This window comes from Ictalurus punctatus, chromosome 22 (genome assembly GCF_001660625.3).
Source record: "Ictalurus punctatus breed USDA103 chromosome 22, Coco_2.0, whole genome shotgun sequence".
NCBI classification, from domain to species: Eukaryota; Metazoa; Chordata; class Actinopteri; order Siluriformes; family Ictaluridae; genus Ictalurus; species Ictalurus punctatus.
Genome location: NC_030437.2, coordinates 14,264,768 through 14,287,796, shown reverse-complemented (window position 1 = coordinate 14,287,796; position 23,029 = coordinate 14,264,768). Strand labels below are relative to the sequence as shown.

Below are 23,029 nucleotides of genomic sequence, written 5' to 3'. Positions count from 1 at the left end.
TGGGAGGGTTACTTTAAAAATGTGTTTTGTTACTGATATGAATTACTTCATGAAAAATGTCATCAGTAACTTGACGCCGTACACAACAGCACTTCACCTTCGCGTGGTCGCTGAGAGTAGGCTAACTGTTGAGAGGGAAGAATTTGGCCAGTAGTTGCTTCAAGTCTTTTATAATCGATAAATTGGTGTGCGAGAAGGCGGGAATTACAGAGAGGGGTTAAAGTAATGCACACATGCACACACATGATGCAGTATTAGACCATAAGCACATCATAATGAAACTAAAGCAGAATCCCAGACATTTTCTCAAATTTAGATGCTTTTGTTAGGTCCGAAAAAGAGGACAAAAATCAGGACGTATGGTCACCCTAACAAAAGCATTTCAGAGAACAATTTGAATTCATTTCTACCAAATTAACTTTGCACAAAATATATTTGTACGTGAACCAGGATAATACTCTGTGTTAATATAATGGTCATATTAGTGTAATAAACTGTAATTCATGTATTTTTTTTATATATAATTCTTTTGTTTTGTTATCAAGATTTGGTGCTGGTCCCACCATAGTGGCTGTGCTTTATTTAAGTCCTCCTCTGTGCCCATAAGTCAGGAAGATGGGGTTTTACAGACCTACATAGAGAGGTATGCATGATTAAACACCATATACAGTGTTTCACTTTTCTTATGGTTATCATTTAATTCTCACCATTTTATGTGAAGTCTGCTGTTAAAATGCATATTCTGAGTAAACATGTTTAAAATATGTCCATTAGATTTAATGTAGCCACAGAAAGAAAGTCGCAGCTCATTAGTAGGTGTTTAGATAGTGTTGGCTCCAAAATGGGTACAGAACCAGTGACAAACCAAAAATCTCATTGGCTGAAGAAATGTACCAAGACAATTAATCTTTTTTTTTTTGTGCTTTACTGCATTTATCCTCTAAAAACAGCTTATTTTCTTTTCCCCTGTTTAAAATGCCTTTTTGTTCACTTTGTTGCAGAATGCTTCAGGCTGTGGCTCAAAACCACCTTTATTCTGTTAAAACAGAGGATCTGTCAGAAACACTCCCCACCATTCAGGACATTCAGCAGTCTTACACAAAGTTCAAGCAGTTTTTTCTCATTGGTGAGTTTTTAATTCATAAAAGCCAGTTCCTGGTTCTGGAAGGGAAAAAAAAAACACCTAAATGTTCATAGCAGATCTATGTGTATATGCTTTTACAGATAATTCAACTGATTTTTGGGTATCAGATGTCAAGTGGTTCTCCTCTCTTGAAAGCTCAGGCTGGCTAGACATTATAAGGTATCGGTTATTCTGCCTTAAAACAGACCCAACTGTACATCTACAGCTGTTGAGATAACAATTGGAGAAATCCCCATGTTGATTTTGTTTGCAGACAGTGTCTCCAGAAAGCAGTGGAAGTGGTAGAGTGCCTTGAAAAGGAAAATACCAATGTCCTTATAATGGGTAGATACCAGTGTCAATCCTGATGTTTCTTTTGAGATGTTGGACAGAAGTTGAAACCTCTTTTTTGTTTTCCAGACGAGGAAGGTACAGACCTGTGCTGCGTTATTTCCAGCCTGGTTCAGATCATGCTGGATCCTCACTACAGGACACTGATAGGTTTTCAGGGCCTGGTGCAAAAAGAGTGGGTGGCTGGCTGCCATGCTTTCCTCGATCGATGTAATCACCTTCATCAGAAGGACAAGGAGGTAGTTCAGTCTTGCTAAGTACAGTAAAGTGATTGAATAAGAAAATGGAGTAAGAAGGGATGCATGTAGTAACAGTGTAACCATGCATATATGTGTGCGTACACGGCAGATATAAAATCAATAACGTTCACATGCTGCAGTAGCGTTTGTGCAGCAATTGGAGGTGAAATATCCCTAACCAGCATAGTCACTTATATCTTTGGAGCAGTTTGGAGGCGTCATACAACAGCGTTGACATGCCTTCAGAACATTTGTGGTTTATTTACTATCCCATTGACATGGTTACCAAGGTCATAAACTGGGTATACACGGTCACATTTTTACTATGTAATAATCTAGAACATTGGTTGAGTACAAGGAACATGTTTTAGGTGAGTTTATACATTTATTACATTAAATTCAAACACTTACTCTTTTGTAGGGAATTTATGTAATGAATTTATGAAATGCATGTGAAGTAACCCATATTCTCAAAAGATTTCTAGAATAGTCAAAAGTTTGTAGTTTGAGACACACTTCTATACCACATGCTTATTGAGTTTTTTGTTGTTGTTTTTTTGGCGAATGTGCTAAGGCATCTTGTATACACACATTAGTTAAAATTTGACTTCAAATTAAATAAAAAAAATGGAAAAGTTTTTTTTTTGAGATTACATAAGTATTCGCCTCAGTTGGAGTGAGATCACATGACCTCTAAATTAGTTCTGATGCAACCAGTTGCCATCTTGTTATCTCGTTATAAAGACACCAGTTCCTGGAAGGCCCCAGAGATTGTTAGACAACATACCTGAACAAACAGCATCATGAAGGAGCCATCAAAACACGTCTGGGACAAAGTTCTGGAAAAGTATCAGTCAGAGATTGTTTTTATATATTAGTATACAATATAAAAAATGTTTTTGTTTATTTACATTACATATTTGTGTACATAATTTTGCAGACTGTATTTAATCCCCCCTCCCCCCAAACAAAGTTCAAGCGGGGTGAACAGTTATGCACAGCGTTATGTAATCATAAATAGTGATTTTTATTAGGCTTCACAGTGGTGCAGTGTTGCCACCTCAGTGTTCCATCCATGTCCATGTGGGTTTTTCCTCCCAAGTTCTCAGGTTTCCCCCCACGTTCCAAAAACATGCCAGTAGGTGACTTGGCTTGTCTAATTTGAGCCTAGGTGTTTGTGTGTGTGTGTGAAGGTGTATTCCTGCCCCGCATCCCGTGTTCCCAGAATACACTTTGACACTGACAAGGATAAAGCGGTATCTAATGATGAATTAATGAATAATGATTCTAATAACTGAAGATTATTGTTTTAAAATGCATGTTATTAATGCCTTTACCATTGTCTGTTCAAATAGATCATCTTGATAGTTCAGCCAGTGTGATCATCTTCAGCTCAGAGAATTAAAAGCTAGTTTGATGCTAAAGTAATCTGTTATATTCGTTCCTTTTCTATTCTAGAATCATTTTATCACCATGTCTGCACCATATTTTTAGCTCATTGTTACCAGTTTTTTCCAAAAATCCAAAAATATTGAATGTAAGGTTTTCAAGGTTTCTTGTACTTATGTTTTCTGCAGTGTCAGTCCCCAGTCTTCCTGCTCTTCCTGGAGTGTGTGTGGCAGCTAGTTCAACAACACGGCACAGCCTTCCAGTTTTCCGAGACCTATTTGACCGTTCTGTCCGACAGCATCCATGTGCCAGTCTTCAGCACTTTCCTGTTTAATTCTGCCCATCAGAGGGAAAGCACAATGACGGTAGCACTCATATCTAATGTGTAATGAGAATGTTGTTGAAGTTACCTTTTGGTTGATTTTTGTCTGTCATTTGTCTGTCATTTTAGTTTAGTCGATTGGCTTTGGACTTTGATTGGCTAAGCATTTTTCAAGGTTATTCTTGCTTATAAACCGGTTGTTTTGCATTCCTTTATGATGCAGCATATCAGACACTTGGCTTACTTTACATGTTTTGTAGAAACACTCATTAAACACCTGATAATGATGCAGTTCAAGTACAGCAGTAAGGCAACAACACACTAATGCTGCAATGGTAGTACCATAGCATTTAGACCAAAAAGCAAACAGTTCTCTCCTTGTAATGTTAGCCCAAGTGTGTGCTCGTCCATTACTTTCTAACAGACACACCTCCTGCTCACTACTGCTGTTTGATTTTGTTGGCAGGCCGAGTTGCAGTACTCACAAAGAGGTCCATTGACCTGCCCTGCAGTGTGGGACTGGTTGGTGCAGTTTGACTGCAAGGCCCAGCAGCTCTTCCTTAACCCTCTGTATTGCGAGAAGCTCAAGCAAGAGAAAAATTTACGCAAAGGTCCTCGGGGAAAGGTGAACATAGCACTGTGCTTTTCTTTCAAAATTGCAGTGATTTTCAGTCATCTGTACATAAACTGTACCACAACTATGCTATATCTGTTTACTGTCTCTTCCCATTTGTATGGATACAACGACCAGTCCGTCACACATTATAAATTTGCCATAATGACAAAATCTTACTTCATGAAACATTTGTATGAATTAAAATGAACGAAGGTGGTGTGGTTGTATTCGATTTGATTTTATACAAATGGGAGGGGATGAAGGTATCAACACAAACTCTGCCAAGAGCTCTAAGCTAAACATTTTTTACATTTTGATATGAATTTCTTACAACCTGTTAATGATTTTGTCCTGATTTCTAGTTTCAGTTAAAATCATTTACTTTGTTTTAACTAGCACTTTTACAGTCCCCAGAAACTATTGGAACGGCAAGGCTAATTAAATTTTTTTTGCTGTAGACTGAAGACATTTGGGTTTGAGATCAAAAGATGAATACAAGAAGAGTTTAGAATTTCAGCTTTTTATTTCCTGGTGTTTATATGTAGATGTGTTAAACTACATAGAAAATAGCACGTTTTGTATCAGACCACCCAATTTGTAGGCGAGTAAAAATTATTGGAACATGTGACTTACAGGTGTTACTGGTTACCCAGGTATGTCCTGTTAGATTGATAGTTTAAACAATAAATAGCTCTGAACATCTACTCTTGGTTTCAGTCTTCAGTTTCACCTGTGAAGACTGCATTTGTTGTTAAAAAGGATAAATCAACATGATGATCAGAGAGCTGCCTACGGGAGTAAAGCAAGCCATTTTGAAACTGAGAAAAGAGGCAAAATCTATGTCATTGCACAAACATTGGGCATAGCCAATACAACAATTTGGAATGTCCTGAAAAACAAAGAAACCACCTGTGTACTGAGCAACAGACACTGAATGGGTCGGCCAAGGAAAACAACAGCTGATGACAAACATTATGAGAGCTGTGACAAATCCCAAAACAAGTCAGTGACATCACCAACTATCTCCATAGGGCAGGGGTGAAGGTGTCACAATCCACCATTCAAAGACTTCGAGAGCAGAAATATAGAGGCCATACCACAAGATGCAAACCACTCATAAGTAGTAAGAATTGGAACAGCAGATTGAAATTAGCAAAGAAATACAGAGAACCATTAATAACCTCTACCAAAGTGAAAGAAAGGCAAAAGTGTGGAGAAAGAAAGGATGTGCTCGCGATCCAAAACATGCAAACTCATTTGTGAAACATGGTGGAGGTAGTGTCGGGGCTTGGGATTGCATGGCTGCTTCTGAAACATGCTCACTGATCTTTATTTATGATGTAAATCAGGATGGTATCAGTAGAATGAATTCAGAAATCTACAGGAACATTCTGTCTGCCAGTTTACAGATAACTGCATCCAAATTTATCTGGAAGAATTTTATCATGCAGCAAGACAATGATCCAGACACACTGCCAACTTAACAGAGGTCTTTATCTTTCACCAGACCTTAACCCAATTGAGCAGCATTTCATCTCCTGAAGAGGAGACTGAATTTAGAAACCCACCAAAACAAACAACTGAAAATGGTTGTGGTAAAAGCCTGGAAATACATCACAAAAGAAGAAATTTGGTGATGTCAATGAGTCATAGGCTTGATGCAGTTATTTCAAGCAAGGGATATGCAACCAAATATTATTACTTTACTTTAATTTACTTCGACTTAACTGTTCTTATACTTTTGCTCACCTAAAAATTGGGTGGTCTGATACAAAATGTTCTATGTTTTATGTTGTTTAACACATCTAGATGTAAATACCAGGAAATAAAAGCTGGAAAAGCTTCTTTCTTTTTTTTTTTTTTTTTTTTTTAAATGTATATAAACATTTTATTTATTTATTTATTTTATTTTATTTTATTTTACATTTTGCTCAGCAGCACCAACGGCAGATGTCCTTGCCCAGCTCTGCATTTAAAACACCTCCCAAGAAGGGTTTCTTCAAAGATGAGGCAGATAGTCTGAAGAAGCTGCTTCGTGTAAAGCGCCTCAGCCGCTGGATGGCGTCACCTGAAAGCCCGGTGGCAGGGCCCACTAGCGAGTTCTATGAGGCTTGGCAGCGTCGCCCACCAGATCCCTATGGCCTGCTGCTGCCGTGTCTGTCTAGACCAGCCATACATCTGTGGAAGCAGCGCTGTCTCCGCTGGATCCCTGACAGTCAGATTGTGGGTGGAGGCTCTGTGGCTCTCACAAGCAAGCTTGCAGAGCTCCTGGACCAAGTGCAGGAGCTCCGGAGTGATCTAGAGCGCAGGGCATGCTGGGATATTCAGGCTATAAGCCCCCGGCTGCAGCCTAGGCCAATAGCGTTGACACGAGCCTCTGTGCGTCTGTCATCCTCCTTCCCCTTTGCTTCTGGTCGGAGCTGGTGCTCCAAGCCTGCCATTCCCACAAGCCTTCTACATAATCTGATGGTGAGCGATAAGCTAGCGAGCCAAGATGATGAAAGCAGTGAAGTCATAAGCTTTGTTTAGGCCTAGGAGACCTATTTAGAGTGACTTGGGTCACTGCTTTGGAGTGACTTACATGTGTATTTAAGGTGTGTCTGCATATTTATGTATACAGTCCCAGTCAAAGGATTTGACACTCCTTATTAAATTAATCATGAAAAATCAACCAGCCAAAATGACCAAGCTCTCATCAAGGCAAGAATTCAAAAATCTAAAAAGGAAAAAAATAAGCCTTTACACTGTCACATTGTTTAATGCAATACTATATTCAGACAAAGTCAATGGGCCTCAGTTATCAGCCTGGACATGAATAAATTTATGCATAAATCATCACAAGAGTACTGAAACAAGAAATATAATCAAAAATCCAGTTTGGAAAAATGTTTGCATCCTACGAGAGCATCTGAGTTTGTGTAAATTTCCACACACTAATGTGAACGCACTAAAGTGAACTTTGATTGATCGGCTTCAAATTGGAGAAGTTTATATAAGGATTACACTGTCAAGCTTATTTATTTAATTTACACACAAATTAAAGAAGATTTCGTGGCACTGCGAAAGACAAAAAAAAAAAAAAATCCAAAAGAAATACCTAAATTATGACCAACGATAAAAGAAATGTCACTCGTAAAAGGAGGAAATGTTAGTGTTCATTATGGCTAATGCACTGAATTACAGGACAATTTAACACATGCTGTGATCAGGAGGCACTCTTTTGTTACCATTTCTCATCTTCCGCTCTGAGAGTTTAGCCATTTGTGGGGGTCACTAAACGCAAATCAGCTGTGCCATGAATGTGCTTTGTCATTTACAGATGATCTAAAGCAAATGGACCGCTGACCGTTTATCAACACAAGCGCATGAGAATGAAGAAAATCTGTGTTTCTGAAACATTTGTAAATCGCTTTGTTTGGCCTATGATGATATTTACGCACAACTTTACTAAAAGGTTCGTTAATGAGATCTATTGTTTAAATTGTAAGGGCAGGGTCTAGATCGAAGTATTTATAACCCCAAGTCCAAAAAAGTTGGGACACTGTTTAAAACGTAAATAAAAACAGAACGCAGTGATTTGCAAATCTCATAAACCCATATGTTCTTCACAATAGAACATAGAAAACACATCAAATGTTTAAACTGATTAAATGTACCATTTTATCACGGGCATGTAATATTGATTTTCACTTTTGTCCCTTGCACAGAGATTTTATTATGATATTATGTACGTAGATGATGAGAGATTTATGTCTTCGCAATATTACATTGAGGAACATTATTCTGAAATTGTTCCACAAATTGTAGATGCAGTTTTTCACAGATTGGTGAACCTCTGCTCATCTTTACCTCTGAAAGACTCTCTAAGATACTCTTTTTATACCCAGTCAATTTACTGATCTGTTAGCAATTAACCTCCAGCTGTTTCTTTTTAGTAACACTTACTTTTCCAGCCTTTTGTTGCCCCGTCCCAAATTTTTTGAGACGTGTTGCGGCCATCAAATTCAAAATTACCTTATTTTTCCTTAAAACGGTACGTTTACTCAGTTTAAACATTTGATGTTTTCTGTGTTCTATTGTGAATAACATATGGGTTTATGAGATTTTCCAATCATTGCATTCTGTTATTATTTACATTTTACACAGCGTCCCAACTTTTTTGGAATCGGGGTTGTAAAATATAAGAAACTTTAATGGTCACTGCCAAAAATCTCTATATGGTATTTAATAGTTTGGTTTTCTATCATCATAGAAAGTGGAAAATGGCTCAAATGAATAAACCCTTACTGTAAATAGGTGTCAGACTTTGGACTAGTATCTGTGTTTTTGTGGGACTTAAGGTCTTAAGCTTGGTTTAAGAGCAGATCTTTGAACAGTGAAGTAACTCAAAGTGATCTGAGTGATAAAGCAGGGATAAAGCCTTGTTCACACTGTAGGTGGACCCTACTGTATCAAAACCCTGACTTGAGCCATAAGAACTAAACTTTTATATAAGCATATATGCAAGCGCTAAATCAGGAATGCAGTGTGTTTATTTTGTACATGCAATATGTTGCTTAGGGATTTATTTACAAGGTTGCACAGACCAGTATGGATTGGAGCAGTTGGTTCTAACATCAGAGGCATGTGGATAGTTATATGGCTTGTCAGTGATGTATAAGGGTTTTTGTTTGTTCACAAAATCCTTAATAAATAAATTGCACTTTTCTAGTATGACTGCAAATGTCCAATTAAAAAAAAAAACATTTGGGGCATATTGAAAGGATTAGTTCATTGATTCATATGACTAGTATTGCAGTGGAGTTTGAGGAAAACTTAATCTAAATGAATGTGCTCTAGACAGTTAATCAATCCATGTGTTCAAGCAAAAAAAATAAATAAATAAATATAAATATATATAATATGCATCATTTCACTTAAGATACTGTTAACTTTGCCTTTGTATATTGCCTTTTTGCTACATCATATAATGCATATAATTTTGCTCGGCCTTATGGTGCATACCTCATTTGGTCTTCTGCCTTAACTACTGACTGCAGTTTTAATTATTTAAAGGATTGAAACATTTTTAAATGGATAGCTAATCCACACAAACAGTTAAAATCGAAATCTATCCCAAAAAAAAAAAAACTTAAGATGAAATACTCGAAGCTTGCAAATATTCAAATGTCGTACCTTTTTTATTTATTTTTTATTAAATTGCCTTAGTTAATGTTTCTTTTTTCTTTTGGATGGAACATCCCAAGAGAAAAAAAAATCAATTAAATTACAATAAGTGTCTGTGGTGCCATCTGCTGGATTACAGCATCTCTTAAACACAAGGAACCAAAAAGACAAAAGAACTTTGATTACATCTAGTTAAGATGGCTTTAATCATTTCAATATTATAACTACTGTAGCTTGTTTGACTTTGCAAAGGAAGTTAGAAAAGATTGTGTTTGTTTGTTTATGCATTACTTTTTTTTAATGAATACTTAAGGATTTAATCACCTTATAAAATGGCTAAGTAGTGTAACGATTACACACTGAAAAGTGAATTTGAAATTATATGAAGCATAATACAAAAATTCCTAGTCAATGTATTTTTTTATGAGTTTGCCTTGTCCTTTAAGCATTTATGCAATAAATATAGCTATTTAAAACAAAACAACTGTAACATAATTGTTAGAATATACAGTATAGCAAAACAATAGTGCCTTTGGTTATTAATGTATGTATTATATGTTTTTATAACTATACAATCACATACAAGGTGCCTAAGGAATATTTTTTGTTCTACTGCCTGTTTTTTTCCCTCTTTTTCCTGTTTTTTCAAACTTAATTGCACTACTGCCTGTTTGTGCTCAGACGCTGTTACATAAAGTTAATCGTTTTCACTGGGGTGAGCTTGTTTACTTTGTTTTGGATGTGTGAAGTTCAGATTACTGTAGCTGTGTTCTGTTCTCAAATAAATAACCATCCAATACACTTTACTGTGCTTTATCATGAGTGGAGTTTATTCCTTGTTGAAGTTGTGTAAAGGCATGCATAGTCAATCAAGTTAAAAAGCCAATAATTTACAGCAGAATTTAATTTATTACATTTTGAAATTATTTTCATTTGTTTTTGTACTGCAGCACTTTGATTTGAAATAAAGTAATGACTGAGGTTAGTTTAGTATGTAGCTTTTGTTATGAGGGGTGTTTTTTCCCCCTATATTTTGGTGAAATGTATATAGCAATTTTGCTTTATACACAATATACTCATTTCGGGACAAAAGTTGTTTTGTGAGGCCAGTTCATGCATAAAAGAGAGGTTTTAAATGCAGAATCAAGTTGACTGAAGCAGTCAGTATATTTACACTTTACGAATCTCAAAACTCAAACAAAGCCAAAACATTATGTTTTAAAATAGTTTTGTACATTGTTGAGAAGTACACACTGGTGAGTATGGCAGTGACAAATTAAACTCCATAATCTTACTGAGAGTGATAAGACACTAAGAGCAATGAGGCCATAAGCTTGGTATAAGTTTTGAAATAGCAACTACTCTCAACAGAGCAATACACTAGAATAGTCTCACAAAGACTTTAACCTTTAAAAATTGTATTTTGTGAACTTTTTCAATCCATTGTGTACATCTTCCAACAGGTGAATTGTTACAGATGAAATCCTCCAAATAAAATAATGTACTACTTCAAAATCACAAGACTTACTGCTAGGTAACATTGGGGCCTCACAGCTCCAGGTGCGTGGTTTAATCCTGAGCTCAGGTTACTGTCTGTATGCAGTTTCGCATGTTCTCCATGTACATGTGGGTTTCATCTGGATTCTCCAGTTTCCTCCCACCTCCTAGAAACATACCGGTAGATGGATTAGTGACTAAATTGCCCCTGTGTGTGAATGAGTGTGAATGTGTGTGTGGATGGTGTTCCATCCGGCCTGTATTCTTGGCTCACACCCAGTGTTCCTGGGATAGGCTCCAGCTGTACTGTGAACCTGACCAGGAGAAAGCAGCGAGTGAGTGAGATTAGGTTCTTTGGAATAAAGGGTAAAATTGGGCTTTTAAATGCCATTCTTTTTTACCTTTTCATTTTTGATGAAAGCAGACTTTTAAAATGATATTGTGACTAAGAAACATATTTCAATACACTCCTGCGCAAAAAAATGGGCCAAGCCCCAAATGGCAAAATTTTAAGCTTTTAATGGTCTTAACAACAAATAATTGGTCAAGAAATTAGCAAGAATGAAAGATAAAGTAACTTAGTATGGAATAGCTTTTTCTCCATTGAATTTTGTAGACCCAGACATGTTAGTTTGAATTCTACATCAAATATTTGAATAATTTGCATGATTTTACATTTGCGTACAAGAAGAGCATGGAGAAGTTTTGGGGGGAAAAAGAAATAAACCCAGAAACTTTTGAAAAAGTCATGGAAATTTGCTTCTAGCAGTGCTTGTCAATGTCAAAATGCTTGAAATGGCCAATCAAATCAAAAGAGGCGGGGCTTTGCTGTTCACAGAAGCTTCAGTTTTAAAGGTGAAAGAGGGCAAGATAAGTAGCTAAAGTTAAATATTTGACAAACTTTTTATGATAGAAAAGTTAATTAGCAACAGTAATATCCAGGGATGCAAACATTTGTGATTAATGTAACTTAATGTGTTATTGTCAATGTGACGAGCAGGGGCGTCGTAACAGGGGTGAAAAATTAGGACGAGCTGAGGGCCCTGGTCAGACAGGGGGCCCAACAGAGCCCCATACTTTCCTATAGGATTTTGGTATTTCAATGGCCTCTTTGCACAATAATCTATTAAGAAGCATGCTATAGTGTTATAATTAACATGAAATAGAAATTCTATCAGTTACTCCCCCAGATGTTTATCCTTGGAAGCTGGAACACAATATTTCCAAGAATGTGTGTTTTTCCACACAATCAAGCATTAGTAACGGAGCATTGAGCTTCAAAATGGAAGGAAAAGCACCAAGCGACAATAAAATTAGTCCAGTGTTGTATATATTCAAGCTTTCTGAAGCCTTGCAACAGCTTTCAGTGAGGAATCGATTGAAATTTAATGCAATCATATAAATCTGCTTTAATTGTCCCGAGTGAGTTTATGAAAGAAGTGTTGTAATGATGTCCGATTCGTGAGTGAATCGTTTGTTTGAGTCGGTTCATTTCAATGAATTGGAGAATCTCGTTGATTAAAACCAGTCTGAATGATTCATTCACGAATAGAACTGATTCGATTCAAGTTCAACTCATTGATTCAATGATCCTGTCACTGTTTTAGTTAATTTCCACATTTCTTTCTGGAGCTGCTGGGGTGTGAAACTTATTATTCACTCAATGAAGAAGAATAGTAAAGTTCATTGTTCTTGGTACTTGGGGAATAAGAAATTACACGTCAACATCTTATAAAGACATCCAGACAGAGTTTCTATAGTGTCTGTGTATGAGAGAGGTGTTAATTAATTATGGTGTTAATTACTTGGACTGTACATATAGTTATTTGTATATAGTTATAAATGCATAATTTCAGTTAATTTAATCAACTTAAAATTTTGTACTTTATAGTGTCTTATTGAATATGAAATAATTGTTATGCTTATTGATGATCGTTTTTACACGTGGCAATAAGAAACGATCATTTCGGGTGGGGGCTTGGTGCCCGGAGTACAAATCAGCCAGGGGGCTCAGAAACTCTAGCAGCGCTCCTGAAGACGAGATGAGAAATATTAACGGAGTAGCCTATATTAGGCAGAAGATGAAGAATGAATGTAATGAAGGTGGTCTCCTGGCTCTAACGACAGCCTTTCAGTATAAATTCACTTATCTAAGACAATGACTCACAAAACTCAATGGGGGAGAGTTATCATCCCCAGACTTCAACTAGAACACGGTAACACGTGTGGATTTGACTCAAGCATGTTGTTAGGTTGTGGTCATTTATTAAAATAAAATATTATTTGCAAATCTAATTCTTTAACTCTTTTTTTTTTCTTTATTCCTTTAATTCTCTGTTTTTTGGACAATAAATCACCAAGTATCTGCAACCACTGTATTTTGATACTAGTCTGTATGTCCTGTCTGAGCTCAAAAAGTTAAAGAGATAGTTCACAGAAAAATGAATATTCTGTTATCATTTACTTCCCCTAATGTCATTCCGAATCCAAATACTGTTCATTTGCTTTTCCATTCCATTACAACTCATAAAATGCCAGAAGATAGTCATCATGAGCTTTAAAGGTGCACCATAAAAACTATACTAAACTATAAAAACTCCAAGTAGGGCTTTGTGTCATATGAACATCTTTTATAGTAGAGCTGTGTAAACAATCTTCAATACACACTGACCTTGTAGTTATTTTGGTTTGGGTTTAATTTTAGTTAAGATATGCTGTGGTACAATGTGACATGGAATTTTATATATATATATATATATATATATATATATATATACACACACACACACACACACACACACACACACACACACACACATATTTTGTATTACATAGACATTTCAGGGAATGTATGGTCATGAAAGGTTTGTCATGGAAACGTATTGATAAAAATGTATAAGAACCCATAGTAGCGCACTTGTTTAGTTTTCATGTTAATTTTCGGACCAAATAATTTGTTGTTAAGACAAAAGCTTAATATTTTGCCCAGGAGTGCATTAAAAAAATGTCAAACTGTGTGACTATGTGAAGTGCCACACATATCTGTTAGAACTGTTATAACTGCCTTATTCGGTTCATGTCTGTTGAGATTTGATTGGTTTGCCTTGTTTATGGATTATTGCTTTATTTAAAAAAAAAAAGAAAGAAAGAAAGAAAAAAAAAAGAAATAAAAATAATAAAAAAAAGAATATGGGTGTATTTACCGTGGGAATGTAAACCTGTACTCTCAGCTGTCTGAGCCTCCTGCTCCGGGTCCTGTGCCACCTGAGGCTCCCTGCCACATCCACTGCTGACGTCATCAGTATCCGCCATGTTAGCTCTCACAGAGCTGAGAGGAAAGTACGACCTGAGGCTAACTCGGTGAAGAATTAAACTGCGTTCTCTGTCCAAACTCACACCGAATTAAAAGCAGTTCGGTGAGGCTATATGTATCAGACTTAAACCAAAAGACTCCAACCTCAGACAGTAGTTTGTCTGGGAGGCTGGTGTGTGTATGTGTTTTTCTTTCCCTGTGTGCGGCTAACACTATGAGTTCGTTGACTCAGCGGAGTTCGGGCCTCGTGCAGAGGCGCACCGAGGCCTCGCGCAGCGCCGTCGACAAAGACAAGAGCGCGGGCGGAGAGGACGACGAGCACCGCCGAGACGAACAAGAGGACGACGACACCGGCGACTCCAAAGAAACCCGACTGACCCTCATGGAGGAAGTGCTACTTCTGGGCTTGAAAGACCGCGAGGTCAGTTCGGTTACCTCGGTGTTATTAGTTTCAATTTAAATAAAAGCTAACTTTCGCCTGCTAACCAGAAGAATCATTCTCATCTATTCCAAACGGCATAAACGCTAACTTTTTTACTTTTGTTTGACTTGACAAGGATAAAGACAGCTAACTAGCTAGCCGTGGCTTCTTAGCTAGCGAATGTTTGTTAAAAACAGACGTCAGTTGTACTCCTGAACGCAACAATTGTTAGCTGTGATGTTTCTAACATTTGACATGATGAGTTCACTAGCTGATGATTTTACATCAGCTGTAGCGGTGTGTTTTTATATAAAAACTTTTACCGTGCTGGTTTGCTGAAAGACACTAGCCACCTAGCTGGCGTTAGCTGAATTAATGAACTTATCGTATTAGCACAGCAGTCAGTTTATCAGTCAGCTGTTCTCACACTTCACAAAAACATTCTAGCAGTGACATTCCTGATACTGCTAACTTTAAATGTCGTGTGGATTGAATATCTCCTCATGTCGAGGTCAATTTCCAAAACTATTCTGTCTCACTGGATGTTTTCCCAGTTGTTTACCTGATTGTTTACTTGTCTAGACCAAGGGTTGTTAAACTTGATTGATTGATTGATTTTTCTTCACCTGAGTATACATTTATTTTATGATCACAATCCAACTATTCAATTAACAGGCTCATTATTTACATGTTTAGACATATATTTTTCTGGAAACTTGAGTTATTGAGGTTTAGATGAAACCCAGTCAAACAGATTAATACAAATAACTCATTCATATATATATATATATATATATATATATATATATATATATATATATATATATATATATATATATATATATTAAATGAGTGGGGATTTCTACATGGGTAACCAATGCAATAATAAGTGACTCCTGTCCATGCTTCAAAATATAGATCAGTTGTTCTCACCCTACTTTGAGAATAACTGATCTATACTTTAATTTATAAGTAATTAAGAAAAAGGAGGAAAAACGCACACACATGCAGCGAATGAGCGAGACTGTACTTCAGGCTTTGCGGAAATGCCCGAATGATAAATAGATAAACTAAGACAAACACTCTCTGTTCATCTGCAGAGTAAATAATGACATTACTTTAAGGCTGTGTGCTTTTAAAGGGGTGGTTTTCGATACTAATCATTTCAAAGTTAAAGTTGTTAGGCCTGTTAGACATATTTGGACATTTACATGGTATCTGCATTTATTTATAATTACAGAGAACATGTCCGCGCGTGCGCACACACTTCTGCAGCGTCACACATGTTGTCTCTCTTTTGTGGTTATTCTCCAGGGAGGAAGGGGTAAAAAAAAAAAAACAAGTACTTGTTCCAGCTTTCACTTTACAGGTACGATTGCACAAGTAAGTCAACATTGTCCAGGCCAGTGTCCGGTCACCCTCTTGAGAATTTTGATCTCATAAACCTTTCAGAGTATGTGGAAATCAGGGGCGTGCGTAAGTTTAATGACTGCCTTTTTCTGTTTGTATGCATTCACCTTTATTCATATTTGAACACAGAAGCATATCAGGCCTTTTTAACAAGCCTTTGTTCTTGATCGTAAAGCAGGGTAAAAATGGCACGTGATGCTTAAGGCAGTGATGGTTGTTAATTGTTTGTTGTTCTGGTCTTGTATAAGGGTTAGTGTTTGTGTCCTGTCGAACACCGTGTTCAAGCGGACACAACAATGTGCTATAAGACTGATAGAATTCATCAATATCATTGTAGTTTCATTACAAATAAATTCTCATCAACAGCTTTGGCAACTAGCAGATGACATTTCAGTGTGTCCTGTTAAAGGTACGTTCACACTAGTGAGCCACAAGTTGACAAGTCCATCCATCCATTTTCAACACTGCTTATCCTACACAGTGTCACGGGGAGGGGGCGTCAGGTCCTGGGGATACCCTGGACGGGGTGCCAACCCACCGGAGGACACAAACATGCGCACATTCACACACTTCTGATGATTTAAAGATGCTTGTCAGTCTACAATGCATGTCTTTGGACGGAGGGAGGAAACCGGAGTACCCAGAAGAAACCGCTGAAGCACTGTGAGACCACATAGCCGAATGTGACAAATCCAAACGATCGGCTCAAATGATTTCCTCGGGTTCCTTATATGGCATGCGTGGTAAAACATTTTCTCATTCTCCCCTCACACCTTTCCTACCAGGTTCCTATCTGCTTTGAGTTACTATGTACTGCTTGACTTGGAAAACAATGTCAAATGATTTCATCCTATTCGACATATCATTAGTGTGTTTGTAGCTAGTACAGTTAGCTTGTGATGCTAATATAAATACACCTTTCACTTTATTATTATTATATTACAATTCAATTTAAGGACAGGTAAATTGTGAGCTGTAGGCTACGTTTTGGCCACAATTCTTTCTTATCAGAGTTAGGTTGGATGCTACACACCCACAGGTGACAACAGTAGCGCTCGCTCCATGCCCAAAAGAGACAAGCTGAAAGCTACACGAGCGACTTGTCCCTCACTAGTGTGAACGGAGGGTAAGTGTCCATTTAGAGTAGTGTAACTTGCTGCCCGTGATCCTTTTGAGCTCTATCTTGAGGCAGTCCTACAATGAAGAACAAACATGAGTTATACAGCTGACTGAGGCTTAACTTTGCTTCATTTTATACCACATCAGGCCCTTCAATCTATTGTTTGCTTACTCTTAAATCATGATGTGATGCATGTTTTAGTCTTCCAGATGGCAGATGCTTGAAATCTGCCTACAGACAAGGCTGCTTTCACACTTTGTTTTTTCTTTACCAAAAAAACCCACCACCACCACGCTGTCCGAGTACAGACAGTTCTGGGATAAGAAAAGCAGCTTATGCAACATGTGCACTGTAATAACAAGTCCTAGTTATTAATGAATAACTAACTAGACTACATTTCTCATAAAGTCTCTGCTGCTCACTACACACAGTCTGCTCTCCTTGAGGTTAAACAACTTGAAAGTAAAGGTGCTGGCCAGTCTCTCATTCTTTTACAACTAAAGCTCATAATCAGAATGTTAGCCAAAGGTCACAAAGACAATTTGCTGGAAGATCTTTTAGAAGAGTGGGAAGTTATACATCACATTTGATTTATTGCCTTGCATGCGAGACCTACGTATGTTAATATTTGACACGGACCAGAAAATATGGTAGATACACAAAACTAGCTTTAAAAGATGTGCTGAATAATTAGAAATCTCATACAGTTTAATGTTTAAAAAAAAAAAAAGCTTGGAATACAGACATAGAAAATAATAGGAAGGAGGTAGGTTGGTGCAATACTCAAAAGGCACAAATAGACTGACTTTAGTCAGCGTGGGACAAGACTTTCCTGTTAGCCCAAGGATTGGTAACTTTTAAAACCTGGGTTCTTGCCCTTGTTGATTATCATGAATCAGCTATGCATTCGTGTATTCTAAGTCTATATGGATTATATAGGATTTTAATCTGTAGTTAGCAATTGTGCAGTAAAATTACTCAGTCTCGTTTAGTCTTGAAAGCATACCATGCTTATCTGTTGGTACGTTATAAGTGCTATAAACATTTTCAAGATGGATGATAATGTATCACAATAATTCATTTGCAGAGGCAGATAAGAGATGAAACGGTCAATGTTTTTTAGAGATTACAAAAATAAACTACTTCACATGCTTCAAATTTCTTGTTCCTTGTCATCATAAACATGTATCATGATATAATTGAGCAGAGTCTCCCAGCCTATGCTACAGTGTATATAGTCAAAGGTTTGTGGACACCAAACTATCACACCCATACGTGTTTCTTCCCCAAACTGTTGTTAAAAAAAGTTTAGAAGCACACAACTGCATAGTATAGGACATCTTTTTATGCTGTAGCATTACAATTTCCCTTCACTGGGACTAAAACTAGGCCCAAAACTGTTTCCGCATGACAGTGCCCCTGTGCACAAACGGGGGTCTATAAAGACGTGGTTTGCCAAGGTTGATGTGGAGGAGCTTGAATGGCCTGCACAGAGCCCTGATTTCAACTCCACTGAACACATTTGGTATGAACTGGAACTCAGACCACACAGGAGGCCTCCTCATCCAACATCAGTGCCTGATTTCATTAATGATTTTGTGTCTGAAACGTCAAGAGTGGTGAAGAGTAGAGCTTTTTATAACCGTAAAGAGGGGACTAAATCTGGAATGGGATGTTCAACAAGTATATGGGTGTGATGGTCCGGTGTCCACAAACTTTTGGCCATGCAGTGTATGTTAAGTACATTGTTTTATCCTTGAAGTGAATAATTATTGTGGTTTTAGTATTCTTATTTTTAATACTCCTAATTAAATGAATGAATGTCGATCTAATGCATTTAGCAACTAGGAGTCATAGTTCATGACACTGGCAAGGAGTTCAATGTCTTGCTCAATGTTTTGAATAGAACAATCGTTTATAAACTATAATAGTTTATTTCCCACCACTGTTGATTTAACCTGATCTGTGCTCACAGGGCTACACGTCCTTCTGGAATGACTGCATATCTTCAGGGCTTCGCGGCTGCATGCTCATCGAGCTTGCCTTAAGAGGGAGGTTGCAGCTGGAGGCCTGTGGCATGAGAAGAAAAAGCCTCCTCACCAGAAAGGTGGGGTTACTTTTATTATTACCGTAGCACTAAGTCTGCGTCCTGGAAATAAATCCAGCTCTCTAATGACTCCTCCGTCCTTTTGGCTTCTCTTGCTCATTTATATTGGCCTTCTGATGGGTAGCCTACAGCTTAATCCTTCCATGCTCAATCCCAAGTAGTTTCATAAACTGGCAAGATTCACAAGTCAGTTTTCCATATGTAAAGGTCAGACACATTATATGTGTAATATGATGCAAAATAAGGCCAATTCAATTATTTTTGTATCTGATTTGTGAAAATAAATGTCTTGCAATGGGAAAATTTTTTTGCTGCAATATCTAGTGATGTGCCACAAGGGGGAGCGCTTTAATATTTGTTCTTGCAGGGAAGGTATGTTCATTATTCACTATGGCTTCTGCAAAATGTTGCCTCTGCTTTTGTTAAAGGAACTCTGTGTATTTAAACCTGATTGCACATCATTGATGAAATGGTTAGTATAAAATCTGGCACTTTTCATTATCAGGTCATATGTAAATCTGACGCTCCTACTGGTGACGTGCTCCTGGATGAAGCTCTGAAACACATTAAAGAGACCCAGCCACCAGAGACGGTACAGAGCTGGATCGAGCTCCTTAGTGGTAAGGATTAAACTGAACAATTCTTTACTTGCACTAGTGTTTTGCACAGCCTTCTATTTTGCACTACAGGTTACGCATTTAAAATCTGTATTGAGTATTAAAATAAATGTCTAAAATGTATTAAAATATGTATCGAGTGAGTCTTGGTATGGGCAGATGATGAGCAGCTTTGACAAATCTGCACTTAATTTTCAATCAAGGTAAATATTTTGACTATTTCGGACCCCCGTATTATATGGTTTAGTGTTCAGCTTGTCGAAGATCGTTTAATTTAGCCTCTGTGGGGTGCTGAAGCTTCGGTCTTAACCGCTAATCATTCATCTACATTGAAAAAATATGCATAAAATGACACGGCGATATAAATCTGGACTTGTCTATTTAAGAAAACGAAATAAACGTGGCAGTATCCACATACCAGTTCATGCAAGTTAACCAGAAAGCTTTAACATCCTGTTATTCATTTATTATTGTAATGTTGCGGTCAGTGTTCTAAACAAACAGACCATATTGTAGCAGTGTACCGTGCAGCTCAACAGAAGATTTTGGTTTTCCTCTCATTTGTTTTCATTTTATACACATCTAATAAGACTGCTGTCTCCCGAAGGTGAGACCTGGAACCCGCTGAAGCTCCATTACCAGCTGCGTAATGTGCGTGAACGCCTCGCCAAGAACCTGGTGGAGAAGGGCGTGCTCACCACAGAGAAGCAAAACTTCCTGCTGTTCGACATGACGACACACCCGCTCACCAACAGCAACATCAAACAGCGCCTCATCAAGAAGGTACAGGAAGCCGTACTGGACAAGTGGGTGAACGACCCACAGCGCATGGACAAGCGTCTACTGGCACTCATCTTCCTGGCTCATTCATCCGACGTGCTGGAAAACGCGTTTGCACCGCTGCTGGACGAGCAGTACGACCTGGCCATGAAGAGGGTGAGGCAGCTGCTCGACCTCGAGCCTGAGGGTGAGAGCATGAAGAGTAACGCCAACGAGCTGCTCTGGGCCGTTGTAGCTGCCTTCACCAAATGAGGATGCACCTGTAACGTGCTAAAAACAAACTTTTGAATGGTTACTGAAAAAAAAACAGACAGGCAGAAAAGGGTTGTATCTGAAATGAACGCTAACTCGTACAGAGTTGTCTCAGTCACACACGTCCCACCCCGTACTCCCCTTTCCTTGCCGATAACTTGCTTCCCTTCTACATTCTCTACACAGCCTTGATCCGGCCAGAGGAAAGCATGCCTGCCTTTTCCCCTCCTCCTTTCGTTCTTATTTTGTCCAGTTAAATGTATGAGGGGTATTCACTTCCTGGACTGTCTGAACACACTGAAGGAGCAATCTATACCTTTCGCTTAACTGGACAAGTGGGCTTTCTCTATTCCCACCCCCCTCTTTTCCCTCCACCCCTCAGTACTCTGCTCCTACGGTAATATGGGTTTACTGTCCCATTAATGCAAATTCAGAAATTCTAGAGCAGACAGTAAGTATCTCTGCCATTTTAGAGCTAAATTACTGTTTGAATCTTTTCTTGAGGTTTTGTTCGAAATGTGTACCCTCTATAAGAATGATGATAAAAGAACTGGAGCGTTTGAGTCTGTGTTTTATGGAAAACGTCTCTGTGTCGAATGGTTTTAGATTACTATTCTCTACCAGACTTGGCGGTCTTGGTTCAAAGATTGAGGAGCTGCAGTGAAACCACAAGATTATTAAGCACCAAATACTCCCATTGGGGCAGAGATTAGCTCCAGACCTGTAGTGTTTCATCAGTGCAATGGCAGTAATGGCTCTTGGAATGGTGGGGTTTTTTTTCTTTTTTTCTTTCTGCAAATGAAACCAAGTTTGATAATGGAGTCAGCTCATGGTGCAGCTAGGCCGTTTGCCTTGGTCCAAGGCAGCCTCCTCAGCTGATGTTTAGAGAGAGTGTGTGTGTGTGTGTGTGTGTGTGTGTGTGTGGATGTTCCCAGGGTAAAAATTAAGAGAACATTTGACGACATTAAACCCTCACTATTCTTCACAAGTTGTTCCCGGGTATCGACATTTCCAAATCTATATTGATCAGTAGCATAAAAGGTGTATATGTTTCACTGTCCTGAACTTCACCTAATACTTTGAGCGCTACCTCTCAGACCTCTCACACGTCACCCTTTATTGTTTTTAACTGCCTCTCGCTGGCTTTGTCACTTTCGCAGATCTACCGTTTTCTTGTACATACACGAAACCACCACTTTTATGTGCCTAATCTCGGTTACAGGACTCGTAACCTCCACGTTACAATATGTACTGTAGCTATTCCTCAACATGACATGGCATTCATGAACAACTGAGCGAATTGCTTTTAAAATCCTACACTTGTCCTTAATGTTAAATTTTTATGTGTAAGGGGAATGTCAGTGATTTTTAGGCTTCCCTCCCCCCCATAGCTTAACGTACGCTGTGTGAAGAAGGGATTCTTCGTTTCATTTTGGCTTCAGATATCTACCTGCCTCTGTAGAATACTCTTAACATATTACTGTCTTCCTTTAGACAGGAGCCCCAGCTATCCACTAAATCGAGTCAACTGCTTTATATTAACATTACTTTTTATTGTACGGTCAGAAAGAGGGGTTTAAATAGAGTATGCAGTGAAAAGTTTGATGCCAGTATCAATGTTGCAAGATGGTCTATATAACAGTTTGCTACTTTTTCCCCAGTTTTCATGTTTATGTATTCCTCTCTTACCAACTGATTCATGAATAACAAAATAAAAACTCGTATGACCATTTTGATCGAGACTCGCATTTATGCTTTACTTGGTTCTTTATAATTGTCATATATATTTAAAATTATTGTATTCGTGTTTGATTTTAGAGAGGAGAAGGAGGCAGATTGCACAGAGGCTTAACAACACATTCCAGCTCAGTCTGTAGTTTTATTTGTCAGCTAATCCAATAAGCGTCTATATTCTGAAATGCCGCATTGTTTCTCTTCCCTTCGTTGAACTTTGGTTGTAATGTTAACGGAGGATGCCTTTGATCAGACGTTTTCTGATGAATTTCATGTTTCATTACTTTTTACATTTTCTGCTGCCAAATTATTGTTTTTGGTTTAGTGTTTTTTTTTTATACTCGTATTGGAAGCAATAATTTACATGCTTGCTTCTGCTTCGTTTATCCATCATGATTAATGCTTTACCTTGCAGTACTTAGCTACTTCTATTACAATATGTAGCGAACACATTTTGGGCAAAGAGAATTTAAAATCATGTGTAACTTTAGAGCCCACTATGAAGGGACCCATGTGTGTACACTTTCCTATCACCAAATAAAGGAAGGTATTGGGAGTGCCTCAAAAACTCA

At 37.9% G+C, this 23,029-nt stretch overlaps 2 protein-coding genes and 1 long non-coding RNA gene across 5 annotated transcripts in view; 2 read left to right on the top strand and 1 right to left on the bottom strand.

The window, feature by feature from the left end:
- The window catches only part of mtmr12 (myotubularin related protein 12), a 20,241-nt gene extending 10,229 nt beyond the window's left edge, over positions 1–10,012 (top strand). Inside the window, exons 9-16 of one of the 2 annotated variants that reach the window (XM_017451901.3) lie at positions 546–643; positions 1,002–1,126; positions 1,225–1,303; positions 1,398–1,468; positions 1,544–1,713; positions 3,291–3,467; positions 3,891–4,049; positions 5,979–10,012. In XM_017451901.3, the coding sequence (XP_017307390.1) occupies positions 546–643; positions 1,002–1,126; positions 1,225–1,303; positions 1,398–1,468; positions 1,544–1,713; positions 3,291–3,467; positions 3,891–4,049; positions 5,979–6,569 (1,470 nt within the window). In that variant the 3' untranslated portion in view covers positions 6,570–10,012. Of the gene's footprint in view, positions 1–545; positions 644–1,001; positions 1,127–1,224; positions 1,304–1,397; positions 1,469–1,543; positions 1,714–3,290; positions 3,468–3,890; positions 4,050–5,975 lie in introns of both variants that reach the window. The other variant, XM_017451900.3, reaches the window with a different exon arrangement.
- Positions 1,299–14,043, bottom strand: LOC108255732 (uncharacterized). Of its 2 annotated transcripts, XR_008393213.1 has the most exons (6): positions 13,907–14,043; positions 10,735–10,870; positions 3,276–3,438; positions 2,501–2,552; positions 1,561–1,692; positions 1,299–1,434 (listed from the first exon to the last, which is right to left on the bottom strand). It is a non-coding gene; the product is annotated as an uncharacterized LOC108255732 (long non-coding RNA). The 2 variants fall into 2 exon arrangements; XR_001810164.3 differs by lacking the exon at positions 3,276–3,438.
- Positions 14,023–23,029, top strand: golph3a (golgi phosphoprotein 3a). The gene is made up of 4 exons (XM_017451902.2): positions 14,023–14,437; positions 18,943–19,074; positions 19,580–19,694; positions 20,299–23,029. The coding sequence occupies exons 1-4, from the start codon at positions 14,231–14,233 to the stop codon at positions 20,721–20,723; spliced, it is 879 nt and encodes a 292-aa protein (XP_017307391.1). The 5' UTR covers positions 14,023–14,230; the 3' UTR covers positions 20,724–23,029.

Bases quoted from the DNA above. Each gene is read 5' to 3' on its own strand.
- golph3a (XM_017451902.2), top strand. From the start codon at position 14,231: ATGAGTTCGTTGACTCAGCGGAGTTCGGGCCTCGTGCAGAGGCGCACC. The intron at 14,438-18,942 runs GTCAGTTCGGTT...CTGTGCTCACAG, and splicing joins TGGGCTTGAAAGACCGCGAG to GGCTACACGTCCTTCTGGAA. The intron at 19,075-19,579 runs GTGGGGTTACTT...TTTCATTATCAG, and splicing joins AAAGCCTCCTCACCAGAAAG to GTCATATGTAAATCTGACGC.